Raw genomic sequence first — 23,519 nt, 5'->3', positions numbered from 1 at the left:
TTCATGAAGCAGTCACCAAGCACCAAGAAATTTTGATAATGCTTCTTTTATGCACACTAATATGGCTGGGTACACATGTCTAACATTTGTGTACAGTAAAATAATATTCAAGATAAAATGCATTTGAAAAAATATATTTAATTTGAATAAATGAATATATTTTTAATATTAAACTCAGCATTTCTTTTTCATTATACTTTACTATCTTTATTCATAAATGTGACCAGCCCACCCCAAAACCAGCAATAAGTCGCCCATATGAGCATATCCCAATGATGTATATAACTTGTCAAAATTGTTAAGAAGTAAACCACACAAGTATTTGATTGAATACAAAAGAAACTAAGCGAGAGCTTAAAAAAATAAGGAAAAACAATATTTGAAGTTATTAGAGGCTCATTTAATCATGAAATTTGCACACTGCAGTCTCAATGAATCATCCAAGCATCTGAAAACATTTGTGTCAAAGAAACTATTTACATTTTCTATTCAACTCTTCATCTTGAAATTTTGACAATTTTAAAGAAGAAGGAATTACCTTTTCAGATAAGCTATTTTTTTTAATTTGTGCTTTTTGAAGACCAAATTTTCACTTTGGCTGTTATTTTTTTTTCTGAGAGAACCTCCCATGGTGACTTAATGTTGGTTTTGGGGTGGAGGGTCACAAATTTATTATTTTTAACCTCTGGAGAACAGGCTGTCAGTTTAATAACTGCAATTTTTAATGAAATTATTTGTCATGCCTTAAATCATGTCATAGCTCTTAGCATGCCTACAGTCTGACATTCCACAAATCTTGCAGTATATTTTGAGTCTCATTAAAAATAACTTCCCACCTTAATAATGATTAAGCTGGAAAATGAGTGCAATGTTTGTTTTTATAAAAGGCATATGTTAATATAACATGAGCATTTTAATAAAGAAAAAATCTAGGTCAAGATAAGATATATACCATATGTAGATAGCTTTATATTACAAACTCTGAAAACTAAAATTGAGTCAAATGCTCAAGATTATATTTAAACTGGCATTTTTGCAGACCAGTTAGATTTGAGTGTAATTATCATTTTTTAGAAATGATGGAAAGGGCATTATAATTTGGTGTCAGATAAAAAAGCCCCAGAGAAAATTTTTCTAAAGTCATAATACAGAACAATCAAAAGAATGTACACGTTATTGAATCTATTGAACTGAAACACATTTTAATCGCAGGTCAGTGAACCTAAGTTTGATAATCATGAAAAACTCTGTTTGGAATTAAAGCTATTAACATTAAACTGTTTAATGAATAAAAGCTCAGATCGGTAATAGAAAAGGATATGATGTCATTCAAAATACTATTCTGAAAGACGAAGCCTAATGTTGATAATCGTTGGTAGGGAAATATTTGAGCCAATCAATTTGAAGATGAAACCCAACAATTTGTATAGAACATATATGCTCATAATGTTCCATATGTAATTACATTGGGAATGGTAAATGAACTGGGGGTGTTTCACAAAGATTTAAGTATGACTTAGGTCGCACTTAAATGCTGACGCGTACACGATATGCAATGCGCAATCTTATTGATCAATACGCAGTAGTGCGCGTCCTCTTGGCTTGATCTGACCAATACTGTCATGCCTTTTATACCACGCGCCACTAGACACTTAAGTGCGACTCCAAGTCATACTTAAATTTTTGTGAAACACCCCCCTGGTCATTTACTCGGAACTTCTGATAATTTCTAATTATTTGTACCTTTAATCAATTTTTTTTGAAACCTCAGAAACATACCCACTCATTCACATCTGAAGGTACCCATTTTATCAGGATGCTGTCTATTATGAGCACCCTCTTCCTTCTCTGCCTTGGTTTTACACCTTAACAGTCTTATATTTATGTATTGTTTCCATACTTTTTCCTACTTTCCTATCCGTAATCCTCCAATGTCATGCCTTACACAATCTCTCTCCTCTCCCATCTTTTCTTTCTCTCTTCTCATACCATTCCATCCTTTAACAAATCTGTTGAAGCCCTCTCCTTTGCTCTAACCACCTATCTCTAGTCTGCTGTGTAAGACCTTCTTCACTCAATGAAAGTGGTCTGAATATGCAGCCAAACATCACTACCTGCCAATGACTTGTGTACAGAAGGCCACTCTTGTTCAGGATTTGAAACAGCAAGATCGATTTATGCTAGTCTTGTGTGAAGATCAACTTGTTATCAAAGTTTTAGTCGGGGTCTGTGCCGGCAGACTGCCTAATCTCCATCTTTTATCCACCTTCTTTGCTCCGGCTCTTGCATATATTTCTTTTATTTTCCCCTTCCCCCACCTTTCTCTATTTTCCGTCCTCTCCTCGTCTTTCTCTCACAATCATCTAATGGTTTCTTTTCCCCATATATTTTGCCTCTCATATCTATATCAATCTTTTAAAAAAAATCTTTACCCCAATATTTTTATATTTTCTCTCTATCTGTCAAGTTTATTTCTCTCCTTTGAGTATATCAATACCACTACATTGCTGTTTCTCTTTTTATTTACTTGCCCCCCTCCATCTATCCTATTAGTTATTATTATCATCTCTCACCGTTCTTTCCACACTCTCTCTCACCTCATTCGACCTCCTCTATTTTTATCGCTACCATTTCTTCTTTCCTCTAAGAATAAACAATCACTGATAAAGACAGTCAAGGTACAAAATTCAATTTTTAGAAACGGGTGTTCTATCAAATATTGATAATGTTTTAATAGTAACTGTACAGAGCTTTAATACACAATAGCAACATACCCAATTTATCCCACATGTAGAAGAATGCACACTTATATTTACAGATCTATAATACAATACATCAAACAAAAACAAGTTTCAACTTAAATAATCTTAAGGATGTTGTCTATGATTAATATTAATGTTTTAAATTTTGTCACCACAAAATTTTAACTTCCTCATCAAACAGATAAACCATTATAAGAGAACATTACATGTAAAACCAAATGTCAAAGGTACCTCCATGCCTGCCCTCGCCTACCGGTATTATTTGTCCTTCCCCCTTTTTTTGTTCCAGATTGAATTATCTGTTCTTCCATTCTCCTTTCTTCCTTGTTTCTTTTTCTTCTGTCTTTTCCATTCATATTACAGCTTGCAACCAAGCTTGAGAGGGATTTTATCATGTCATGGGACCTTAAAAAGATCTGTAAACTCCAACCCCTGAAGCCCCTCCTCCCAAAAGCCACAATAGAGAAGAAAAAGAAGAGAGGTGTCCTTTTTTGTAACAGTCCTCAAACCCGTCTTGTGGGAAGGGAAAATGTGACGAGTCACGCCGCCTCCCCCGATGTGGCATCTCATGCCGCCTATTGTCTGCATCCACCGCAGTTGTCAAAACCCATTGTCGGCTTAATTGGCTCGGTGGGAGGAAACGCCAACTTACAAGGTTTGTTGTATCTCTCTCTCCCGGCAGGAAGCCCTTAATAGATCCCATTTTGTTCACAAGAGATTTTCTGTCTTCTTCTTTTTTTTACAATCAAAAGAGGAGTATTCACATAGTTCGCAGGCACAGACCCTGACTGAACCTTTGATAACAAGTGGGGTCTTTCACAAAACTAGCAAAACCTGCAATACACATTTAAATTGCATTTGATGAATTCTTAATATATATCTCCATGATAAGAACACCAGTTTCACTTCACAAGTTCACATGATGAACTGGGCCACAAAGAACCTGAAATTCATGAAAGAAACAACGTGAGAATATACTTTTTAACAACGTATAATTATCTTTAACTTTGGGGACGTTTTGGGAAAGATAGACAGATGGGTAAATCTATCGAACAGTGACTCAGGTTCGCAACCTTTTTTTTCAATAACAGGTGGATGCCAAGACACATTAAATTCTCAAGCCTCAAGATTTCTATAGAATTACAAGTGACTAATTTGGTTCTCCTTTCTATCCGGTAATCTTGTTAACAGACGATTCAACCAATCTGGCAACTCTGGAAATAAAAGCACGAGCGCACGTGTCAGCTCCGGGACTTTCTTGCGATGAGAAGCGATTTGAAATGAATGCAGATGACAAAGCAAATCTCCAGCGTTGTGACTACTTGGAAATGTAGAATATATTGATTTAATTAGATATGGTTTTCATGGAAGACAAATGTTTGAAGGATTTGTTATAATCCCGATAACCTTGGTATTCTTCAGGATTTTGCCCACCTAATGTTAAAGTGATATTCAAACAAGGATGAAAGGATTTCTTCAGGAGGGGGAGGGGGATGCAATATATTCAGTGGAACACAAGGGGAGAAAAAGGCAAAGAGGGTGTTTTCATATTGGAATTGTACACAAATGCAGTCCATACGAGGTTTCTTTAAAATGGTGCCGCACTGTGCACAAGTCAACTAAAGAAACTTTTATGCAAAAAAGAGCATGCATTTTTTTTTTCCAATGAGAAAGGGGTACAGAAAACACAAGTCTATGTAAAGGTCAATTTTTGGTGCTCTCTGATTGTGTCACATAAGCACTTGTATGCTGGAGCGTGCAATGCCAATTTTTAGTGCACACTTTTCTGCACTGCAGAACGATACGCATAAGAGTTGAATGTCATTTGATAACGGTGATGCTTTTAATAAATCACTTATTTCATAAAACAATCTGGAGCGTACTTTAGTTTAAGAGTTGTTTATAATAGGAGAGGGTGGATGGAGGACAACTACCCCCAACATTTAAATGTGTACACAATTGCAAAGTCAAAATTACTCTTGCAAAATTAATGAAATATACATTTAAATTTTCTCATACATTGTATATTTAAGAAATTAAGAGATACATTCACATTTCTCATGAACTCCATCCCCTGTATTAAATACCTCCGAAGATGAATTCACAAACACATATATTAATCATATATGAGAACAAATGACTGCTATGAAATCACATAATCAACATTAATATTAATCAAAAAATGAAAAGCCTCATTTCTAAATACTACCAATTATCATCTCTATTTGCAATAGAGAAATTCATCCATTACAGTAGTACTTTACTTGATTGAAAAAGAAATTATTTAATACAAAGTTATCTGATCATTCATCAATAACATTTATGATAATGAATTAACTACTGTATACACTATTATTCTGAACACTACTTACGAGAATCCACATACCTACAAACAGAAAAGTGCTGCGCTACATTCTACTTTACCCCCAAACATTTAGGGGTATATCCACACTAAGAAACTATGAAGTTTATCAAAAAAGACATCATACTCTTTCCAATAAATAAATAACTCACAAATTCAGATGAAATTAATGACATCTATAGCTTGTTAGGGGGATGTATGAAACTTAAAAACACAAAATTTCAGGAACTTGGTCTCGTAACTCTGGTAAGGAGAGTTATGAAATACATGTATGAACTTGGCACCTAGCAAAATAACAAGTTGAATTTGCCAAAACATGCCAACACCTGTTTTGAAATAGTGCAATTCGTAAAAAAGAAAAAAAAAACTATCAACAAAACCTGGTGATGTCTTTAAAAGAAACATTGTTATTCTAAAGAGGAAGCCTTATTACAATGGTTTTAAAGGGTGTTGCAAAAAAATATTTACAATCAAATGCAAATTTCAGATGCGAATTTACAAGTGACAGATCAATTTTAACTAAAGCAAACCAGCTGGTACTAATGCAATGAGCAGACAGTCAATCGCAAAAAAAAAGGGTGCCATTCAATTGATTTGTGTTCCTAAAATGATCTTGCGATAAACTGCAAGTTTCTTGCAACACTCTGTTTGTCTGTGCTACATTTATGGGCAGCTGAAAATGTGAGAATATGCTAGTGAACATTGTCTGGTGCTTTTGTTTTCTCTGGCCTTTCTCTTTCCCAGACAGTCATTCATGATTTAAATGTCAAATAAGCTGATACACTGAACCTGTTCTGTTACAAATTTGTATAACAACTGGCTATCCATACTTAATCTTAAACCACAATTTTAGATCGGGGCCCTGTAACACAAAGGTTAGCGATCAATCGCTAGTTTGAAAGAACAATTCTGATTGGTTCCTCGTCAGTCTACTGAGCAAAATGCGCATGCAACGATGATCTTGATCTTTAGGCAGTGTTATTAGCGATTAATCGCGAACCTTTGTGTTACGGGGGCCCAGAGTTTAAATCAAGCCCCGAGTTCAGAATGCATGCCCCATGGTTCAAACACTCTCCAAACCTCCTCTCTTGAGTCTCTTCACAGATAAGTAAAATGTCTCCTCCTCGAGTAAATGATCCTAATCATCACCATCACTCTCATACCACAGTCACACTGACGAAACAAACTCTGGACCAAGCAAAGCTAGAATGTCGCTTACCGTGACATGCCATGGGTCGGTTAAGAGTCCGCTTTGTGGGTGAGGCTGTAGCAAAAGGAACAGTTCCCATCGAAGAACAAGATACTAACATCCATTCCTTATGTAATTTCATGAGCATGAATCTCGTGCAATCCTACCATTCTGTAGCAAGTCATGGGATGCATACTGTAACATCATCAGGTAATTAACAGTTGATGATTAAAAAAAAATTAACAATTAATGAAACTCGCCTATCACAACAAATGCATCACATTTCAAAGTTGAATTTTTGACGTGCTTTTAAGTTTTACTACTACCAAGATTAGAAAGAGCTTGAGGGGGCATAGCAAGAAACTTGCGACTAACTGCAAAGTCTTGCCGTGTATTAATTACAAATTTCCAGTTGATTGCTGGTCTCCATGGAAAAGAAGGTATAAATCAATTACAAAATATCTTTCAAAATTTACGATCAATTACAAAAGTTTCTTGCTACATCCCTTCAATTATGTCATCTCATTAATTCCATTTTTTTTTTGCTTTAGCAATGTACATTGAAAACAAACCAAAAACAATGCAATAAGAATTCATAATTTTGAGGGAGAGCATCCCGATCCTGACACTTTCCTCCGAGTGAAGCACATTTCATTCTATCATGCAGCATTTACTGGCAATGCTCCACAGCACCTGAGGTCTGGCTGGTTAAACTCAACTTTCCAGCCAAGTCGGCCAGCCTTACTGAGTGCATCTTGGCTTGGAACCAAAGCGGACAATTGCTCCGCATCGCAGCGTGTTCAAATTCATCAACACACCAACAAGTATCAATTATCTAATGAGCCTGTGTCTCCAGCCAATTAACCTGTATATATGCAGCATTATAACCCAATATAAATATCTTGCTGTTCACAGTCACACTGACAGCGGGGTGGAGGGGAACTCCCTACGCCTTCAAGATCTCCCCTTCTAATCTTATAATCTTTCTGGTCCCAGAGAACTCTTTTCCCCTAGAAAATTGGAGAAGAGAGCCCCCACAGGTGTGGAATTCAATGGAGCGCAGCTATTTCCAATGTAAATACGGTCAAACGACGGCATGCCATTCAAAGAAAGGATTGGGAGCCCTAAGGTATTGGTATGAATCTAGGAAAAGTCAAACCCTCAAAACCCTATACCAGCACACTATGGCTATGTCTTAATTTTTTACCTTTCCAGTACAAACTTATTTTTTAAATACCTCTTTTTCCCAGAATCAACTAAAAGTAGATCAAGGTTCATCAGACTAATTCTTGCCAAGAAAGAGTTACATTCAAACACATTATCTGGGTAACAATAAGAGACTGGGGGATTCAACCATTCTGGTCCAAGGCTAGCTGCATGATTTGGAAAAAATCATTATTTTTCTTTAATACCTTTTAATAGATGATGGGCTTACTTATGAACACTGTGCAGAATGGAAGAGTAACTATTCAATTTTATCTAATTTTATTTTAGTCATCTGGGAAATATTCAAATCTACATTCAAGCAGACTTGAAACACAAACTGTCGCAGACATGACCGGTCCTCAACAAGTCGACACTGGCAAGTTTATCAACTGAAATTCTGAAAAGCTAAGCTGATAAGAACTGACAGGAAGTGCCTTTACATTTACAGCAGAGCATAATTTACAACCTCTGTATATATACTAACAAAAATGCATTAACACCCACCAAAGAGGGTGCCTATTTTATCCTTCATGCTTACGTTCGGTCCCACATGTTCAGTTTTAATGGGGTATCATGGCGAGATATATATAATGTACCATGTTCAGATAGCACCAGCTCATATTGCATGCAGGATAAGGTTTAACCTTGGTAAGGTCCGAGGTGCGCTGCGTCAAGTTGGCATGGAATGTTCACACGGAAGGATGATCATGTTCTTGCACTGCGTTCAGTCTCTGCTAAACACTCCCTCACAAGGGCCTTCGCATGCGTGATACCTGGGGAGAATGATTTTAAAAAGATACATTCATGTGACATTAAAATTAAATTGACAATGTTTTAATCATCTTCTTCCCTGTCTCATTCACCATCGATCATCAGGTATTGCTTTTTTTATATCCACTTTAAATCTGAAATCATTTTATACATGCAATAAGACAGCTTTACCACATGTTCACCGTGATCACCGTGAAAATAAAAAGAAAATGCTTAAGAAATTTTCAAACATCTCAATATTTTACTGTGGTACATAACTGTATGTAACAACAGATTTATCATCCAGACATGAACAAAGATTTATAGATTTATTTATTTTTATTTATTTATTTATAAGTCTTTTTTAGTAGGTTGGCTCCATCAGTAATTGATATACTGTTGCCCTTGGAGGCCCTACAACAAAAATACAAACATAACAAACATGGGTATAAAAAGTGTACAATGTAAGTTGAAACAAACTGTAAAGAAAAGAACAACACAAAGGGCCAGTTTATAAATTAAGACTATTATAACGCCAAAATAAAAGACTAAATGAGGATCCGGATTGGGCATTTCTTAAAAAATTAGGTAGATTATTCCAAATGAATGCACCAGCAAAAGAAAAAAAACTGTTTGCCCATTTCCGTTCGAACTCTGGGCAAAGTCAAACCTGTGCTTTGTGCACTACGAGTACGAATACTATGTAAAGTTTCAGATTTTTTAAAGATATTTAACAAATAGGCTGGATTTTGATTAAGGAAAACAGAAAATATAATTTTACACTTAAAATATTTCCATCTATCTTCGATGGGAACCCATTTCAGTTTGTTTAAATTAATTTGGGTAGGAGTTCTTAAATTGGCTCCCAAAATTACACTGGCCATGTTTTTGTGTTGTTTAATCATAATATCTTTTGTGTTCTGAACACAACTTGACCAGGCATTACTACAGTATTCAAACGAAGTTAAATTAATGCATTAGCAAGGAGTTTCAATCCTTCCAGAGGTAAGTATCTTCTCGAACGACCAAGTAATGCTATCCTCGATCCTATTTTTTTTACTTGTTTTTGTCACATGTTCTTTCCAATTTAATGTTGGATCTAGCCAAACTCCTAAGTATCTGTAAGTGTAGACCTGTAAAATTTGCAGTTATTAAAGTCTAATGCAAATACTTTTCTCAAGTTTAGCCAACTTCATTCGTGAACCAAATAACATAAATTCAGTTTTCTTTGCATTCAATGTGAGATTGTTCTCTTTTACCCATTCGTATACTTGTTTTAAATCAAAATTCAAGACTGATTCAATTTCATCACTGCTTTGACTACTAAAAAACAGAACAGCATCGTCTGCCTATAGCATCACTTGGCATTCGGATACCACATTTGGAGGGTCATTTACTATAATAGTGAACAATAACGGGCCCAAATGGGCACCTTATCTGAGATAATATTAGTAGAAAAGGTGATTTTTCATTTTCCAGCAGGATGCCAATTTAAAGAATTCAATGATTGCTTTATTTCTTTTTAAGTTTGAATGAAATATACTGATGCAAAAAAAAAAGAAAGATTTCAGTATTACATGTCAATTCTTATTTCCTCTTTTTCTTCTTATATATATTTTGTATGATTTTTAGAGCTTTGCATCACAGACTATTGGGCCAAACCACAAGATGTGGCCAATCTGTCCTGAATCACCCTTATGAAATTCTCATTACCTCTTCTTAACCTCTCTGTAGCTGTCCTACTACCAGCATAGGTTGGTCTGATATCCCTCCCCATGTCCTCGATGACTGCCAGCAGCTCGGCGTACTTGCTCTGGGGTGCTGTAGGTCTCTGTTGCTGGAGTTGCTGGATGACTGCTGCGGCATTCAAGGGTCCTTCATAAATAGAGATGATGCAAAGATTTTGGCCCGTATTCTGAAGTCGGGTTTAACTTAAACTCAGGTTTAAAGTTGTGGTTTAAGTATGGATAGCCAATTGTTACGTAAATCACTAACAGTAGAGAGATAATATTTCACCTCATTTGGCTCTCAAATCATTCATAATTATGTAGGAAGTATAAATAGATTATTGTCTGCACCATCGATGAATCAGGAAAGAGCACAGTAAACATAAGAAACATACAACTTAATAAAAATTTTGACACTTTTTGCTTCCCATAATTTTAGCACAGAGTTAGACCACAGTCTAAGTTAAACCTGACTTCAGAATACGGGCCTTTATGTTTTCCAGTTGACCAGAGGTTAGCTTCCCTATGGAAATTTGGAAATTTCTAATTCATTATTGACCCTTTTGATGTTGGTGCTAGGTCAATTTAAAGCACAGCATCAAACTTAAACTGAAGTTGGTCCTGGAGGACAACTATTTCTGGGTTAATTATATGATGTGGATTTTTGTCTGTAACTACCATTATAAGTTGGAGATAGGGAGGGCAATGCATATTGTGCTTCCAACGCCAACATCAACACCAAACTTGTAATCAGTGCAACTGTGGTTGTTGACTTGATACATTTTAAAGGGGATCAGCTTTGGTAGGATTTCAAATCGTTATCATTTGAATCCTCCATATTCTTCAAAACCAAATTGGTTTACAATCGCTGATGTGGTTTACGGTACACCACGTGGAGTGTTATAGAAACAGTGGATAGAAGAAAAAGGAATTGGATAGGCGAAAAAGTCAAGATTTGAGAGTAGAGTATTCTTTTCTTGAATGTAGTCCTGAAAAGGACTGTAAACCATAAGAGATTGAAGAGTTGAAAACAGCTTGAGTAGTAGGGTTGATGAGGAGATGCTGGCTTGAGTTGGCGAGTAGAGATGATGAGTAGAAGCAGTAGAGAGACTCAACGTTTTGGGCAGGTTGACTGTCCGTCTTCATCCACACATCTTACTGTATATTGTCGTCATTGTTGGTCTTCATCACTCCTGAAGACGGACAGTCAACCTGCCCGAAACGTCGAGTCTCTCTACTGCTTCTACTCATCATCTCTACTCGCCGACCCAAGCCAGCATCTCCTCATCAACCCTACTACTCAAGCTGTTTTCAACTCATCAATCTCTTCTGGTTTACAGTCCTTTTCAGGACTACATTCAAGAAAAGAATACTCTACTCTCAAATCTCCACTTTCTCGCCTATCCAATTCCTTTTTCTTCTTCTATCCACTGTTTTTATAACACTCCACATGGTGTACCGTAAACCACATCAGCGATTGTACATGCCACCATGCAAACCTTCAAACAACATCCAAAATCGGTTTAGTAATATCTCCAAAAGTCCAAATAAATTTGCATAATGGAATGAAATATTACCAGGTGAAAATAAACATTTCATCTTTTCATTTCCTTGCTGTACATGTACCTTCTCTCTCTCTCTATTTATCATCCTTTCTCCATTTCTTATTCCTCCTCTTTTTCTTACTCTCTCTCTAACTCCTCTCTATCTCTCGACCCCCTCACCCTCTTGAAAAGTACGCTAAGACACAGGAAACAGGATATCTGCAATTTCCAAGAACATCCTGGATTATATATGGATTCTGTCAACACCTATCATCCTGATCTTGTTTTGCAATTTCACTGAAAAGGATGGCCACAACTTATCGATTTCTGAAAATGAGCTAAAGTCAAACCTAACTGATTAAATCATATATTTCTTAATGGTTTGATGTGTATTGGAATATCATGTGATGAAAGAATGAATTGAGATAAAGCCTTTCTCAGTAATGACATTTTACAGACAAACTTAAATCCATATTTAATTTGTTTAATTTTTTCTGTGATAAATATCCCCCTCCCCTCCAATAAGGTCTTAGGGAATGCAGTTTCCATGTAAAATACTCTAATTTGAAAACAAGATCATATTTTACCCCTTATGGGACTCGAAACAAAATATAATTTGGAAAGAAAGGAAGTAAGAAATAGTCAGTCCCCAACCCCCAAACAAAAGTCCCCCACCCCTTTGCAATACAAGTGACTATAAAGACAGGCTTACAACATCGCCTCTTGATTTAAAAGGTTGGAAGTCAATATATTCCTGCTTAAAAGAACATTCTTTGAATTATGACGAATCAGTGACATCTTGGATGCTGCAACAACTGTCATTCACAATTATGGATCTAGAAATACATGCCAAATAAAATTACAGCCACATAGCTAACATGCCTGTTTACTGGGAGGGAGATGAAGTAATTGATTTTTTTTGGTACATCGCTACCTCACTTACATGTAACAAACGAATGATTACCATTCAAAAGTATTATGGAGTATTATTTTGTCAATCATCAAAAAATAAATAAATATATGAGAAATACATGGATGGTGAGATTATTTTAGACTCATGCCTTTATGTGTGCAAATGTAACTTGCCATGCTCAATGTACAAACAAATCAACAAACACAAATAGACTGCAGGAAAAGGATTATTTGATTTTGATATACATGTAGCTGATGAGAATGAGGTGGTTGTAAAATCCATCTGACTCACTCCTCCAATGGTTTTTACGGTGGAAACTGATTTTAAAAAGACACTGGAATCAAACTTTTGCAAAAGACCAGACACGACAATAAGAATTCACAATATAGTACATAAGAGATTATTTGGTATGAATCATTTTCGACAGAGGAAAGTGATTTTTTCATAGAGCTCTGCAAATGAGGCCAGATAAGGAATATACATTTAGATCTACTTATGTTTAAAAAAAAAAGGGCATTATTGACTTTTGCATAATTGATAAAAATGAAAATTTTGGTGATTTATTCAAAAGATTAAGAAGTCAATGAATCAAGTGAAGCTTGATTTCTTGTTCAATCCTTGAGATTCATTAATACTTACTTTAGTTCATAGGTTTGGAGAGATGAATGAACAATGGAAACTGAATGATCAACAATGAATAGGAGGCAAATGAAAACAGGGTGTACAAGCAAAGCATAAATACCTTTGGTTTTTGACGCATGCACATGTGTCCTACCTCCAGCAAATGCTGGTTGAGCAGAAGACGAATGACCTTGCTTCACCATCAAGTTGGTGGGTATCTCCTGGCCCGGCATCATCTGAGGATTACCCCCTCCTCCGCTGCCACTGCCCCCGCCCATATGCATGGGCTGTCCACTCAAGATGCGACCAGCCCCTGCTCCCGCTGAGGACACGTTCATAGGAGTTGCTGCCATCTTGGACGAGTAGGTAGATGAGGAAGACGACGATGGTCCGGGGATACTGGGGACCACGAGGATGACAGGCTTCTTGTCAATCTCAGTCATGAAATGCTGTGCCCCACTCTGTTGCTGCTGCTGATGGTGAAGGTGTTGCTGCTGTTGCTGGTGGTGATGTTGTTGCTGCAAGTCTAAGAGCTCTAGCTGATCCTGTGGCGGGTAAAGCGAGAAGGGGTAATGATGATACATCTTACGCGACAATTGCTGCGGCCTAGATTCTCTTTACTTAACAAGGGTTATTTCCGTCACGCCACACGAGGGTCCCTCTTTGTGGCCCCCTTTGAGTAAACTTGACAACTTAATTGTTGACTATAATTAGCGCTGCCCTCCTTGTGGTGCCGTCTTTGCTTGGAGGCCTAACGCGTCTCGACTCTAGGAAGCAATGAATGTGACTGAGACACATGATGAAGGGTTTGGGATATTACTTGCACACTCCATGAGTGCTCCTACTTCTTTTAGTGATGCACACAAATGTGGTTTGGTGAGTCATGACCAACACTCAACATGTCAATCAAGACCTCGGAATATTTCTACATGTATGTCTGGGGAATATTTGAGCCATTTGTTTAAACAACCTGGTAGAGTTTAGTGTTGCCTTTACCTACATGTAACAGGACATACATATTAAGTTTGCCCTTGTTTGCTAACCGTACATAGGTATTTCTTTTGCGTTAGAAGTACATTTTCTAGATTATTTCATGTTCAGTATAGGGCATTCCACTACATACACCTCCCATATTTTTCTTTTCTTTGTATTTTTTTTACCGTCATCATTCCCTTTCTCTCCCTGACATGCATGTATTCCATCTCATCTAGCCTCCCCGTTGTGTATGGTTGCACTCTCTCTCATTCTTCTCTTTTTTTACTATCTCTCCACCCCTCTCAATACCTTCTCCAATAATATCTACATACATGCACAACGAATCTACCTGTATGTCCAAGTCAAATCTCATCGGATCATAAAAATCTGTTTGTTTTTAAAAAGAAATTCAACTTTTTCTAGTATCATAAATAGCTAAGGCATTGGTGAATATTTCACTTCAAAATTCATGGATTTCACATCTCTAAAAACATATAAGATACAATACATCAAGGTCAAATCACATCAATCAAATGATTCCATTAATTGAGTAAAGAATGAATGACTTCTCGAAAGTCAACTGATGTAAGTCTGCATCTTTTTTTAAGAATTGTATTTTGTATATTCCATTAATCTATTTCTATTCTTCCTGTTTCTTTATTATCTATAAAATATTTTCAGTTTATTTTCTTATTTCTCATCCAAACATCCATTATTATTGCTTCTCTCCAAAATCTGTGTGCTTGGTGGGGGGAGGGTGGGGAATGACATGACCCTAAAGGTTAAAAAAGGAAAAAAATAGACAAAGAAAAAAAATGAATGAAAAAGGGTGAAATTCTATACTAAGATTTAATTTAGCTTTTTGAATTAACATTTTGTGATCAAAACAGCATAAAATGAATCCATTTAAGCCAGAAAAATTTAAAACAATCATATATTTATGATCTGTAGTGATTTTGTAGGAGAAATCATGTTACATAACAGACAATTTTTGGGTTGACATGCATGTAATGTACAGTTGGACATTGCCAAAAATTTGCATTATTTTTAGAAAACCAGTTCTCTGCACATCCTTATTAAAGAGAAATTCCAGTAGTTGCAGTAAACACTGATTTCATGAGAAAGTCTGTAAAACCAGGCTTAATTGTCAGTATATCATCGAGGATCTAGATCTGGTTCAGTTACATAAACTGAACTTTGTGAAATCTTGAAATCTACGCTGAAAAATGTTCAGACTGAACTTCCCCAACACAGATAAGCGCACGTGGGACAGTGTATAATTATTGCTTTGAGCGTCGGGCCCGACGCTCTACCCGAATCCTGTGCTTATTTGCTGATTTCTCAGCAATTACACAATTTCTTCCAGAATCCTTTGGCACATGCGTTTTATTAATACAAACAGACACTTTGGTGGTCATTTCATTGGATTCTGTACGAACTCATTTTGAAATCGTTACCAAAACTAGCATTTACCTTTAATATGCAATGAGCTAACTAATGATGTCTCTCCACTTATTCTTTTGTATTTAATTATATCAAATTATATTTGTTTTTATAATTCTGTCCTCCAAAAATGCAAATTAAGATTGGCTACTGATTTCAGTGAAAGATAATCAATGCTGAAACTCTTTTTTTTGACAAGGGAGACCTGTTTACCGGTTCACACACACACATGAAATAAAAAAATATTCATGTATTCACAAATTCTTCATTATTTTGTATATATATATATGATTTGATGAAATTTTTTCAGCATTTTGCTAATCAAATATCGCTCAATGAAAATGTAGACATCATTTTCAGCCTGGTATCCTGTACATGTAAGTCAGGTATAGGAGGTCGGTTTATAAATGCAACATTGACAATATTTGAACAGAAGATGGCAGTCTTCAAAAAGCTACACACACATGATTATCCCTGGTTGCTTGATCACAGCATTCGTGCTTTCTTAGCAGTTGGGTAAAAAACCTCGGTATAATGATTATGAAATAATGTATCTACTCATTCTTGAAATTTCTATTGCATTCTGTGGTGAATGATGTAGGTCCTCAATGAAAGAGAAAGTTAAACCTAATAAATAATTCAGTGTTAATTTGACTAAAAGTTGATTAAAAAAGCAGAAAAAATATAAATAAAGCTTAATTTTCATTTTTTGGCCCATGTATACATGTACACTGACTTTCTACAGGTTCATGATAAGCCAATTAAAGTTCCAAATTTTTGTTTAAAATTGACATATTGTGAATCATTAAAGGGGAGTGAAACCTTTGGAACAAGTTGGCTTTTGTGGAAACAGAAAAATCAAAGAATAAGATCAAAGAAAGTTTGAGAAAAATCTGACAAATGAGAAAGTTATGAGCATTTGAATACTGCGATCAGTAATGCTATGGAGATCCTCCCATTGGCAATGCGACAACTGTTTGTGATGTCACATGTGAACGACTTTCCCTTTGATGGACTATAAAATACCACGAAAATGTCTATTAGTGAGCTTTATTAGGGTGATACAAACTCTTTATTCGTAATGTATTCTTTGAAAATCTGTATTACATGCCCTTGTAAAGAAAGAATACATGATCTAGTAGATCTACTGATAGATGTGAGAAAAGAGGCGGTTTTAGTGAAATATATAGAAAAGTATTAAATGGGAAAGTTGTTCACATGTGATATCACACATATTTGTCATATTGCCAATGGGAGGATTTACATTACAATAATACAATAAAAATGCTCATAACTTTCTTATTATTTATTCTATTTTTCTCAAACTTTGTTTATCTGTTTCTTTGATTTTTCTGTTTTTGCACAAGTAATCTTGTTTCAAGTTTCATTATCCTTTAACCCTATCTAGGCCGGGGGGGGGGGGGGGGGGGGCCTGGGAGGCCCCCCCTCAACGATCCGCGTAATATTTTAGCCGCGCAATTTTTTTTTACCGCGCCGCTTGCTGAATTTTTACTTTCAAGTCTTGCGCAACTTTTGAGACCAATTTTGCGTCACCCGGGTACGTGATTCAAAAATTATGCAACATTATGTCAGTGCATTTTAGACCAAAAATTGCTCAAAAACGTGATTTTGTGTACAAAGTCAATGCAAATTGTGTTTTCAACCAAAAATCATAAATGTATGATTATTTTTAGTTTTGCTGGTCTAAATGTATTTATTTTATGCTTTTTATGATCTCAGAAGAGTCCCCAACAAATTTCATTGAAAAAAACAATGAAAATCAAAAGGTAAAAAACCCAAATACATAATTGCAAAAAACAATACTTAAGAAAATGATTTGATATCACAATTTTGTTCATTTACACTTGCTAAGAACACCACAAAGAGTTTCTATACCAAAAATTAGAAAATTTTGAGCTTTATTTAGGGAGTTAGAGGAAAAAGTATGTTTTCGCATACTAATTACGCATAAATTAGCATAATCACTTAATTGCAATTCGCATAAAATAAATTACTATGTATACGATTTTGTAGATTATGTCCCAGACAACCCGCGTGCCAATTTTCGGCGCGATCGCGCGGTCGGCATCTCAGGGGGGGCCTGGGAGGCCCCCCACCCCGGCCATATGAACTCCTAAAATACCCCGGCCATGAATAAAACGGTTGAGGATTTTGCTACTGGCCCAAAATCACCAACTTTGAGGATAACCGGAGGATGGACACGGAGTGAAATAAGGGTTAAGAGTAAGAAATTTGCTATTTTTCTTTCTCGTTATATTTTTTTTCTTTAATTTTTACAATAAACCAATTTATGATCCCACCTTTGTCACTCGGAATATCTGATCGAGTTCACCGCCTGCCGTCCCGAAGTTCGGGTAGGTGGAGCGTAGTGTACCGGTAGTGAAGTGGAGCCTGCACAAACTTTGCCCGAGGTAACTAATACTATTATAATCTCGCAATACGTGTGAGTGAGGTCAGTCAGGAGTGCAACGAAATCGAGATAAGGACGAGGTGTTTGGTTTTGGAAAATTTGGCAGGATTTCTTTCTTAGCAAAATTATAATAGTTTGATCATTAGAATATTTCCCAAACTAAACTTATATAAATTTCTAACGACAAAGTCAAGTCAATGTGTTTAAAATTGTCATAGTTTTTTAACGTTGGAAAACAAAGTGCGTAGCTTCGGGACTTTGGGTCCCCCAAGGCCAATGTGAATGAAGGCCGCCCTGGCCTGACCTAGACCAAAAGCTTCAGTCTCTGTTATGTTGGTTGTTCAGCTGAACTCTGTTGTCTTCACTCACCAAATACAGAGACCGAAGTTCTAGCGCGATCTGTACAAGGGACTCAATGGCCATATATATGTTTATGTATAAGTTCGGATAAAACAGGAAAGTGAAGTTGCGCGACAGCCGAGGTAAGTCACTGTTTTTGTTCCTTTTAACTTGATTTTTTTTTCCGTTTTTCGGCAATTAATGCCAAGAGGGAATATTAATTTGCATTTTGGTTGCATTAATTTTCAAAAGTTTGATTCATTAAAGACAAAAATTGAAGAGCCCCGACGGGGGGATTTTGCATTGTAAGTCCCTTAATGGTGGCTGCACGATAGCGAGCCGTCTGTACAAGGAGAAATTAAAAAAAATAAAAAATGTTGAAAAAACTCCTCGAAACAGACGGCTGCCAGCTGTCTAGGCCTGACCCACCCATGGGTTCAATTCATCTCGCGTGCGCAGGATTCATATGCACCTGGTACACGCGAATCTTTCACACCCTTTTTGCTCAAATAACTATGACATACCATTATAGCTAAGATTTCTAATTGTGCTATGACACTTACCGAACCATATGGATCGTTTGTTGAATTCTCTTTGCTGTTTTTTTTTATTAAAAAAAAAGCATTTTTGCTTGAACTTCACGTAGATGCCTCCTGATCAGCGTGGATATCAATTTTTGCCTATAGAGGGCGCGCGATATTATTCATATGCCGGTTTGTACTGTTTGTCTGCAGCTTGTACTGCTAGCTGCATTCTAGGCGCTCAGCATTATTTTCTTGCTTGTTCAATCCACTTTCATCATCATCTGTCAAAAGATGGCGTACTTTACCTATAACTTTTTTTTTTTAACATGAAATGCAACCTGTTGATTTTTTTTCTACAATTTCCAATGCGCCGACGACTTAAATCGAGACTGTTCGATAGGAAATATCGCATTTCAATTGTTGTTTGCGTGATTTCCACTGCAGTACTTGGACGGACAGACGGAGTATCTTGGCCGTAATTTGGAGGTAAGCATTAAAAAATCATTTTTACAAATAATTTCGAATAAATTTATAAAATTAAGCTAGATGATTGTTGTAAATTACATATACAAAAGTATAGGAAATATGTTGAACTTTTTGGCGTGTTTCATTCCCTGACATTCGTGTGATGAATGAAAATGTCAAAATGCACTATGATATCACATGCGTTGTGCGAGGTTAGTATACTAACCTCGCATGTTGTGTGAGTGGGCCTGACCTTGCCTGGTCAGCAAATGGTGCAGGGCACAAGCTTTTTTTTTTTTTTACATGAAATGCAACCTGTTGATTTTTTTTCTACAATTTCCTATGTTGAAGACAAAAATAAAGAATAGAACATAACATTTTAATAAACGGAACATGTTTCGAGGTGTCGCACCTCATCATCAGCCTGAAAATTACAAACAGAGTATTGGTATTTATACAGTTAGGATGTGAAGTAAAATTTCAAGAATGTAGTTACACAAGATTACAAGGAATGAATTCAATTGTTAAATGGAGTGAAGCAAAAAAAAATTTCAGTGTCTATAGATATATCAGATAGGGGTGGGTTAAATTAAATGGATAACATTATTTGGTAATTGTACACCTGTTGGTTTAGTTGAGGTTGTTTCCATTTGATGAAAAGCCCTTCTTTTATTTTTAGTTGAAAATCTGTTTGAGCAGTATCGAGAATTTTGAAACAGTGGGTATTGCATTCTAACAAGCATTGGGGTGATGATTGCAGGTGTTTCCAGATATGGGAGTTTTTGTCCTTCCCCAGGTGCTCCTGTACTCGTGTCTTATAATGACGCTTGGTTTGACCAATATAGCGAGCTTTACATCTCGCACATGTAAATTGGTATATGACACGAGCACGAAGCTCCTGGGGAATGGAATCTTTTACAGAAAGTAAAGAACTGAGCTTGAAAGATGAGAAAGAAAGAGTAATATGAAGATCTTGACAATATTGTTTAACCATAATGTTGATTCTCTTTTCAAGTTCCTTTGATGCTTTACCAATATAAGGTAACTTGAAAAATCTTGTAGTCTTTTTTTCTTCCTGACCATTGTTTGGGTTTTGGATGTTTTGAAGGTATTGGTTCAACTCCCTTATCTGGAAACACCTGCAATCATCACCCCAATGCTTGTTAGAATGCAATACCCACTGTTTCAAAATTCTCGATACTGCTCAAACAGATTTTCAACTAAAAATAAAAGAAGGGCTTTTCATCAAATGGAAACAACCTCAACTAAACCAACAGGTGTACAATTACCAAATAATGTTATCCATTTAATTTAACCCACCCCTATCTGATAAATCTATAGACATTGTAAATTTTTTTGCTTCACTCCATTTAACAATTGAATTCATTCCTTGTAATCTTGTGTAACTACATTCTTGAAATTTTACTTGACATCCTAACTGTATAAATACCAATACTCTGTTTGTAATTTTCAGGCTGATGATGAGGTGCGACACCTCGAAACATGTTCCGTTTATTAAAAGGTTATGTTCTATTCTTTATTTTTGTCTTCAATTTAGTATCGTGTCGTTCTTTTGGAAATTTCCTATGTGCCGACGACTTAAATCGAGACTGTTCGATAGGAAAAAATCGCATTTCAATTGTTGTTTGCGCGATTTCCACCACAGTACTTGGATGGACAGACGGAGTATCTTGGCCGAAATTTGGAGGTAAGCATTAAAAAATCATTTTTACAAATAATTTCGAATAAATTTATAAAATTAAGCTAGATCAGTAGATGATTCATTACATATACAAAAGTATAGTTTTACTCACCCAAGGGTTCATTACGTGCCGCCGCGCACAGAAAATTCAAGCCATAGAAGTCATGTGTTGTGGACCCAAGAAGTGAGATCCCAGCACGCGCGACCCACAAGTTAGAAATCCACTGCCAAACGCGGTTCGTGGTGCGAGGTTAGTATACTAATACTAACCTCGCAATACGTGTGAGTGGTTTTACTATAGTATAATACAGTAGAGGCGCACGGCCAATATGGGAGACTCTCTCCAATAGGGGAGACAATCTCCCACATTGGAGACTTGCTTTGCAAAAGGACAAAAGAAACAACACCAACAAAAGGTTAAAGCATGATTTTTTCCACCCAAAATTTTGTCTCACTGAGGTCAGAAGCCTATTTGTTTTGTGTGTGATTGACAACAAAAATCCTTATCAAAACAAAAGTAGACGGTGAATTTTTTAAGTAGACGGTGAAAAGGGGTAATTTTTCATGAGGAATCTGCTTATCACATTTTTATTTGCCGCCAAGGTAATCCTTTTGCAGCAAATGTAAACAAAGGAAATTGGACTCCAAAACTGGAGACTGTCATGACTGTCTCTAAAATTGGATACCAAAATTCTTTACAAAAGTCTCTGATATTGGAGATAATCTCCCACATTGGAGATAGTTTCCAATATTGGCCGTGCGCCTCTACTGCAGTGTAGTATAGGAAATATGTTGAACTTTTTGGCGTGTTTCATTCCCTGACATTCGTGTGATGAATGAAAACGTCAAAATGCACTAGGCCTATGTCTATGAAATCACTAGACAGGAATAACCGTCGTTTCTGGGGATTTATTCAACAATTTCTGACATTTTACTGTAATCCCCATTTACCGACGGTAGGGTGTACGTGTGGGCTCGCATGTGTTCTCATTCCCTCCCTTTTGTCAATTCACAGTCCAAAGTTTGATGTAATTTTACACATCAAATTTACAATCTAAGGATGTATAACCAACAAACTTTTAAAACTTGATATTCCATTATCAAAATACTTTAAACGATATAGATGAAAAGGCATGAAAATGATACTTTACTGATGTTTAATTGGGTTGAACACGATAAAAATGGTCAAAATGGCAGCCAAACTATGAAATATTTACAAACGAACGGAGAGGGCGTCAACAATCACGAATATGATATCGATATTGCTTTCGATATTATACTATCTGCTCCATACGCGAGCGTACCAAAACACCGCTACCATCACAGGTAGCAGACGACATTCGATATATCGAGACATTAAAAAGTTAATAACAATAATGACGTCATTCAAGATGGCAACTTGCAAGAAAAACCCTCAGCTCAGGTGAAAATGTCTTAGATGAAAGATTTCTCAATCATCCAGAGGATTTTTTTCAATAACTTCTGTCCAAGGTACGCAACTACTTAAGTTATTTATATTTCCCTGATAATTGAAACCATGAAGCTGTAAATTTCGCTTAAAAACAGTTTTAAATCGCGACCTATAAAACGTTAGTTCACTTAATACGTTGGCTGTACGTACGGGCCTCCAAGCTCTTCAGTCTATGTATTGGTGAGTGGAGCCAACGTAGTTCAGCGGAACAACCAAAATACAGAGACTGAAGCTTTTGGTCTATGAAATCACATGCGTTGTGCGAGGTTAGTATACTAACCTCGTATGTTGTGTGAGTGGGCCTGACCTTGCCTGGTCAGCAAATGGTGCAGGGCACAAGCTTGCACACTAACGGTGTGGCGCAGTTACCCGGCCAGAACCCGAGGCTGAAGCCGAGGCCGAGGGTGAGCTATTGCCCACGCCATGCCAGTGAGGCACGACAGCGCGTGAATGAAAGCGGATGGGGGGAAAAAGAAGAGAATGGTATCGGTATCAGACCAGGGCAAACAACGAAAATGCAACTTGAAATGCAGATTATGTCACATGAATATCATATATCATACACATATCGGCCCACATCTTTGATCTTACCACTGTCCAAGTCTACAAGATCCACGTCCGACGAAAATTACGAAAAAGCTAGTAAGATTTCGAATGAATTATGGAAGCACCCAGTACCGTAAATGTACGGTATCGTACCTTGACCTGTTTTACCGTGAAACAATTAAAAAAAAAAAAAAAAAAACAAGCGACGCTAAATGCCGTTCCGGTAACAAGTGCTACTAAAACCAGACAGACTTTTTTTTCCTAAAAAAAAAAAATTAGTTGGTACATTGGGGGGGGGGGGTGGGGGAGAGATAAGAAATCACAATAATAATTTTTTAAGGATTGGAAGATAAAAAAGGAGAAAAAATAAGGGGAGGGAAGCCGTTTGGAAAATAGAAAAAACAACAAAATAGGCCTAATAACAACAACAACAACAACTACAATAATAATAACAATAATAATAACAACAACAACAACAATAATAATAATAATAAAGATAATAATAACAATAATAGTAATAATTACTTGGTGCTTTTTGTTAGAGCAAAA

The 23,519-nt window shown here is 36.4% G+C and overlaps 1 protein-coding gene across 3 annotated transcripts; it reads right to left on the bottom strand.

Annotated features, from left to right (window-relative positions):
• Positions 1 to 2,707: 2,707 nt before the first annotated feature.
• On the bottom strand, positions 2,708 to 23,220 carry LOC129254380 (cyclin-dependent kinase 2-associated protein 2-like). Of its 3 annotated transcripts, none has more exons than XM_054892842.2 (4): positions 23,016 to 23,220; positions 13,196 to 13,619; positions 9,983 to 10,144; positions 2,708 to 8,292 (listed from the first exon to the last, which is right to left on the bottom strand). In XM_054892842.2, the coding sequence occupies exons 2-4, from the start codon at positions 13,515 to 13,517 to the stop codon at positions 8,225 to 8,227; spliced, it is 552 nt and encodes a 183-aa protein (XP_054748817.2). In that variant the 5' UTR covers positions 13,518 to 13,619; positions 23,016 to 23,220; the 3' UTR covers positions 2,708 to 8,224. The 3 variants fall into 3 exon arrangements, with proteins under 3 accessions (XP_054748817.2, XP_054748818.2, XP_063971560.1); XM_054892843.2 differs by having other exon boundaries at positions 13,229 to 13,619; positions 23,016 to 23,218; XM_064115490.1 differs by lacking the exon at positions 23,016 to 23,220 and adding an exon at positions 22,705 to 22,876.
• Between the last annotated feature and the right edge of the window lie 299 nt (positions 23,221 to 23,519).

This window comes from Lytechinus pictus, chromosome 2 (genome assembly GCF_037042905.1).
Source record: "Lytechinus pictus isolate F3 Inbred chromosome 2, Lp3.0, whole genome shotgun sequence".
Classification (NCBI taxonomy): Eukaryota; Metazoa; Echinodermata; class Echinoidea; order Temnopleuroida; family Toxopneustidae; genus Lytechinus; species Lytechinus pictus.
The sequence above is the reverse complement of the archived record's forward strand: the minus strand, read 5'-3'. Positions and strand labels throughout refer to the sequence as shown.

Excerpts from the sequence above, each read along its gene's own strand:
- LOC129254380 (XM_054892842.2), bottom strand. The coding sequence starts at position 13,517 with ATGACTGAGATTGACAAGAAGCCTGTCATCCTCGTGGTCCCCAGTATC. Across the intron at positions 10,145-13,195 it reads GCATGCGTCAAAAACCAAAG|GACCCTTGAATGCCGCAGCA; the intron begins GTATTTATGCTT and ends CTATTTATGAAG. Across the intron at positions 8,293-9,982 it reads TACAGAGAGGTTAAGAAGAG|GTATCACGCATGCGAAGGCC; the intron begins GTAATGAGAATT and ends CATTCTCCCCAG.